The sequence below is a fragment of the Schistocerca nitens genome, chromosome 2 (assembly GCF_023898315.1).
Source record: "Schistocerca nitens isolate TAMUIC-IGC-003100 chromosome 2, iqSchNite1.1, whole genome shotgun sequence".
NCBI lineage: Eukaryota > Metazoa > Arthropoda > Insecta > Orthoptera > Acrididae > Schistocerca > Schistocerca nitens.
In genome coordinates this window covers 590,858,395-590,864,394 of record NC_064615.1, presented here as the reverse complement: position 1 = coordinate 590,864,394, position 6,000 = coordinate 590,858,395, and the positions used below count along the sequence as shown (strand labels likewise).

At 38.3% G+C, this 6,000-nt stretch overlaps 1 protein-coding gene and 1 pseudogene across 2 annotated transcripts in view; one reads left to right on the top strand and one right to left on the bottom strand.

Moving 5' to 3' along the window:
• The first annotated feature begins 474 nt into the window (after positions 1 to 474).
• On the top strand, positions 475 to 592 carry LOC126237897 (5S ribosomal RNA; annotated as a pseudogene).
• A 3,866-nt stretch (positions 593 to 4,458) lies between these two features.
• LOC126236651 (trypsin-1-like) overlaps positions 4,459 to 6,000 on the bottom strand; it is a 91,733-nt gene continuing 90,191 nt past the window's right edge. For both annotated transcript variants that reach the window (XM_049946113.1, XM_049946114.1), the window contains exons 7-8: positions 5,004 to 5,147; positions 4,459 to 4,682 (exon numbers count right to left, since the gene is read on the bottom strand). In XM_049946113.1, the coding sequence (XP_049802070.1) occupies positions 4,536 to 4,682; positions 5,004 to 5,147 (291 nt within the window). In that variant the 3' untranslated portion in view covers positions 4,459 to 4,535. The remainder of the gene's footprint in view (positions 4,683 to 5,003; positions 5,148 to 6,000) is intronic.

The window sequence follows — 6,000 nt, the reverse complement described above, 5'->3', positions numbered from 1 at the left end:
AGTACATGAAATAAGAAGTAACATGATTTTGCATATGAGTAATGTCAGTTAATCTGCAGTACTTTAATACTCATCCATACAATAAATAATTTAATTTCATGTTGTATAATACTGACTTTCTCGTTATTGGTTTTTGCTTGAAACATTGCAGTGACTTAAGACCAGGTTGCTGTTTATGCTTCATCCTGCACTTATTCTTGAAGGTATGAACCTGAAAATCAGTAGTGAAGCACATTTATGTAGTTTGTTTTCTCGGTAACAATTTCTCTAGAATTTGAGTGTACTGAAGTAACAGCTGTGACTTTAGCTGTTAGAAGAAAGCTTAGAGCTCATGCACCAATTATATATGCAAACTCTACTGATTGTTACCTGTGAAAAAACCACTTGTTGAATATGTGTGGATAAGAAGACTGTAGCTCACATAAATCATTTTAAGCAAAAGGCAACCTGATGAAAATATTTCCTACATTCGTTCGCAACAGCCTTGCCACAGTGGATACACCAGTTCCCGTGCGATCATCGAAGTTAAGCACTGTCGGACATGGTCAGCACTTGGATGGGTGACCATCCAGGCCGCCATGTGCTGTTGCCATTTTTGTGGATGCACTCAGCCTCTTGATGCCAATTGAAGAGCTACTCGACCAAATAGTAGTGGCTTCAGTCAAGAATACCATCATAACGACCAGGAGAGCGGTGTGCTGACCCCACGCCCCTCCTATCCACATCCTCCTCTGAGGATGACACGGCAGTCATATGATCCCGGTAGGCCACTCGTGGCCTGAAGGCGGAGTGCTTTTTTCCTTCATTCGTTCAGCTTGTGAAACTGTATGTTTCTTCTTCAAGGCAAGTGGGAAAGAAAAATGTGGGTAGATAGGCAATGAGAGCTGGGTACACGAAAGTGAAGAGGAAGGGAATGTCATTTGTGGGATAAGATATTACAGGCAAACAAGGATAATACGAGTACAACATTGAAACTGACAGAAAATAGACAGTGTTGAAAAAAATTAAAAGTGAAGTAGAGTAAAATAAAACTCAGTAAGGTGAGAATGGGGAATGGAGTGATGTGGGGTGGAGAGAGGAAGGGTCAAGTTGTGTTGGGAAACCAGTGATTAAGTGAGAAGAGAGTTAAGTGGAGAAGATCCAAGGGAAAAGAAGGTGGGAGGGGGAGATATACTGCATGTGGATAAAGAAGGGAGAAGAAATGTCAAGGGGTAGAGTACCAATCAAGGTAGAGTTGGGCTGGGAAGAAAGGCAGAATAAGGAACGTATGGTGGCTGAAAAGCAACAGGGTGAGAAGGGGCCAGAAGACCACATGTATCTGCAGCACATCATCTTTGTGAGGTAACAGTAGTTATGCATACCTTGCAGTGAAGCAAGGTTCTCTGCAACAAAATATGTTGTGTATTACATATTTGTCTGACTGATAAGTGCAGCATGTTATGCAATCACACTATTCCACAAGCTGCATAGACAGAACTTTCATAGTAATGTGGACATCACTGATCAGCTAGGAACACATCAGCATGCAACATTTGGCACAGAGACCATGCAACATAATTTTTTTATGTCAGGAAAAGAATAAAAGTCCCCTATGAATCTCTCTTCACCTATTTCTGACCTAAGATCTGCTTTGTGTGTGCTGCATATATACATATAAACTTACGCCATTATTGCCTTCTTCTACCAGACAAACATCACGGTGGCACTAAGGTGATAAAGGCAAAAGTTCCCTGAATTTCTGTGGGTTCTGTCAGTATTCTCCAAGGAAGGGCCACCCCAAGAGTTTCATAAGCATTACAGGACCACATCCTGTGATAGATATATTGTTTCTTAACATGAAGACCATCTTCCAAGGTGACAATGCCACACTTCAGACTCCTAGATGCTCATTTGGTGCTCCATGAATGTGCAGATGAACTACAATACCTCCCCGAGCCTCACCAGTTCACAACTTCACTAAGGAAATGTGGTCAGCTTTAAAGAAGATAACGTGGCACAGTTTGTCACATGGAGATATGGGAAGGTTTCAGTTAGATTTTATCATGTTAAGACACAGTTTTAGAAACAAGATTTTAAACTGCAAAACATTTCCAGAGCAGACATGGACTGTGGCAGTAAATTATTGGTTACAGATTAACACTGATGGAATTACAGGAAGGTAGGAAATTAAGAAAATTGGACCTGGATAACTTTGAAGCTACAAGGGTGTAAAGAGTTTCAAAGGTAGCATTAAGTACCAACTGGCTGAACAAGGGAACGAAATACTATACAAGATGAATGGGACACATCATTGGATTACAAAGGATAGATTGAATAGCTGATTAAAGGGAAAAAATGCAGAAACTGAATTTGACAAAAGGAAATGCCCATCTAAAAACAACCTGACAGAAAGTGCAAAATAACTAAGCAGGAATGGCTGAATGCCCTATAGGATAAGTGAAAAGCTATACAAACAAACCATTAGAAAAGAGATAAGCATCAGTATGAATACCAAAAGCTCAGAGCTTATCAAGTACTGAGCACAAAAGGGAATGATGAAAGGTGGAAGGAATATATAGAAGTGCCATGCAAAAGAAACAGACTGAAAGATAGTAGTATGGAAAAGGAAGAGGAAGTAGATGAAGAAGAGATGGGACATGTCACATAGAGTGAAGAATCTGACAGAGCTCTGAAAGACCTAAGGTGAAATAAGGTACTTGGAGTAGGAATGTTCCCACTGGGTTGCTGAGATCCTTGGGAGAACCAACCATGACAAAACTGTTCCATCTGGTGTACAAAATTATGAGGCAGACTTCAAGAATATTCTAATATGCCCAATTCCAAAGAAGCAGGTGCTGACTGGTGTATTATCAAAAAAGTCGTAGTTGCAAAATACTAACACAAGTTACCTATAGAAGAATGGAAACTGGTAGAAGTTGAACTCAGAGGAGACCAGTTAGGATTCTGGTGAAACGGAACACTTTAGGCAATGGTTTCGTATAAATGTTAGATAACATGAAGCAATGCTAATCCTACAACTTATCCTGGAATATAAACTAAAGAAAGGCAAACCTACATTTATACAATTTGTAGATTATGGGGAAACTTTTGTCAGTGTTGACATAATGTAGTCTTTGAAATTGTGAAGTTAACAGGGCTGAAATATAGAGTGAAGGGTAATCTAAAACTTTTATAGAAATTAGACTGCAGTTATGAGAGTCAGAGGACATGATGGGGAGGCATATGTTGAGAAGGGACTGTGACAGGGTTGTACTCTATTCCATATGTTATTCAGACTGTACACTGCATAAACAGTAAAAGAAACTGAGAAGCAATTTGGTATAGGATTAAACTCCAGGTAGAAGAAATATAAAGTTAAACATTTGCAAATGACTGTGTAATTCTGCCAGAAATGGAAAAGGACTTGAAAGAGCAGTGGAACAGAATGATAGTGTGACAGACTAGAAAAATAAAGTCAAAATGATGATAAGGAAATTAGGTTAGGAAATCAGAGATTAACAGTTGAAGAGTTTTGTTATTTGGACTGCAAGATAACTGGTGATAGCTGAAATAGAGAGGGTATAAAATGCAGACAGGCACTTGCAAGAAAATTGCTTCTTAAAAGAGAAAATTGTTAACATGTAATATAAATTTAAATGTTAGGAAGTCTTTTCTGAAAGCATTTTTCTGGAATGTAGCTGTATTTAGAAGTGAAATGTGGATGACAAGTAGTAAAGACGATAAGATTAGCTAGCTAGATTGAGTAGCTAATGAAGAGGTACTGAACCAAATTCAGGAGGAAATACTATCAAGCCACAACCTTACTAAAAGAAGGGATTAGTTGACAGGGCACATCGTAATACATCAATGAATAGTCAGTTGGTTAGGGAGGGCCGGCCGCGGTGGTCTAGCGGTTCTAGGCGCTCAGTCCGGAGCCGCGCGACTGCTACGGTCGCAGGTTCGAATCCTGCCTCGGGCATGGATGTGTGTGATGTCCTTAGGTTAGTTAGGTTTAAGTAGTTCTAAGTTCTAGGGGACTTATGACCTCAGCAGTTGAGTCCCATAGTGCTCAGAGCCATTTGAACCATTTTTTTGGTTAGGGAGGGAAGTATAGGTGCAAAAATTTTAGGTGCAGATCAAGGCTTGACTACTGTAAACAGGTTGAAAGGGAAGTAATTTGTAATAGTTACACAAAGGTGAAGAACCTTGCAGAAGATAAATGAATATATACATCTGACCAGTTTTTTGAGTGAAGACTGCAACAACCCTAATGGTTACAACTATACTCGTTCATCTTTCCCTTGTAACAGTTCTGAAGTAAGTTATCAGTTGCACAAATAGGCTATAGTATAGAGATTTTATAAATATAATTTTTTTTCTTTAAAAGACAAAGTCATGAAGACTGGATCTCTAATGTAAGTGGTAACAAATTAGAGAGACATTTTAGCATCTGTTGGAAAAACTATTATCCCCTCATAATTACAGTAACCACCATAAGAAGCTGATATATTGTGTAAATATTATTATATTACTGAAAAACATGGCATTATAATGTTTTAAAGTCCTGTATTTTTGCCAATCCAGTTTCGCAGGGATGCAACATTTGAATAAACACCAGGGATCCCTGGTCTGCCACATCCTCGCCCAAAAGAAACCAGTCCAACCAAGGTGCCGTTTACTGTCAGTGGCCCACCAGAATCTCCCTAAAATAGAAACACTCATTATTTGTTGACTAAGAACATTATTGAAAGTCAAGAGGGAAAATATGAGTTTCCTTGCATTTGTAAACAATGATTCTATTCACAATTATTAATTTGTTCCACATAGTTTAAAAATGGAACACTCTATGGAAAAAAATGTTTTTATTATAGTACACCAGACTCAGTACAGATGTATGAAAAAGAAGCCATTAAACAATTTTCATAAGAGTAAATGTCAACAACTGAAATCTTAAACCTTTTTATTGGTGTGTATATAAATTGTAAAAGCTATTTAAAGTAATAAAAATCTATGATGAATGGTACCTGACAGGAGTCATGTCCTCCAGTGCGATCTCCTGCACATAACATCGTCTTTGTGAACTGTGGATATGTTTTTGAACACTCATTTCTAGGAAGTATATACAGTTTTGCTTGCTGCAGAAATTTGGAGCCACTCCGGGAACCCTCCTGCAATATCACATAACTATTATGCATGGCACTGACATAATAAAGCACTTCTTAAAATTATGTTGGTACTTCATAGGCTCATATTTTGTTTCATCGAAGGCAAAATTCCATAGCAGTGTTATATGTGACAATATAAAAAAGAAACAACTATATCCAAGTACAAAGTTATACGGTCTTTTCTAATTAAGTTAATATTGTGACATTTTGATAATGTTGGGATCTAAATCAATATAGGAGAAAAAGTCAGTTGGTTATAGAATAACTTAGAAATAGAACACTTCCTTTCAAAGAACTGTAGGCTTTGTGGACATTATGCCCTCCATCACCTCGCAGCATTCCTACCATTTAATGAGTAGATTACTAGCACAACTCATTGAATCTAGTAGGTGTGTTTTCAAGGAAATTTGTAAGCCTCTTCAATTATACTACTTTCAGAGAAGCCACACTATAGCTGTTCAACTAGCCCCAGACAACGAACCTTCTAATAAAGCCTAGAATTCGATCAATACATCTCTTAACGATACCTTAAAAATTATGTGTGCATTCAAAGTCATACCTATAATTAACCAGACAAACAATAAATGGTGATAGGAGAGCTGACTCTATGGTTGCCACACTAAGGGTTTTTTCTTCACATTTTGATGAACCGCAGTGTCATGCATTGTTGTCTGTGAAGTCTACTGGCACAGCAATGTCATGGCAGCACTTTTGCCCACCTCTTATTTCCTTTCGAGTTAGTGATTTGGAGATGGCATAGACTGGCTGTGTACACCAAGCCTCCACACAGTCAGCACAAATAGCACTTAATTCCAGCCCTTGTCATTGACAATTTTAGTGTCAGCTCCAGTAAGCT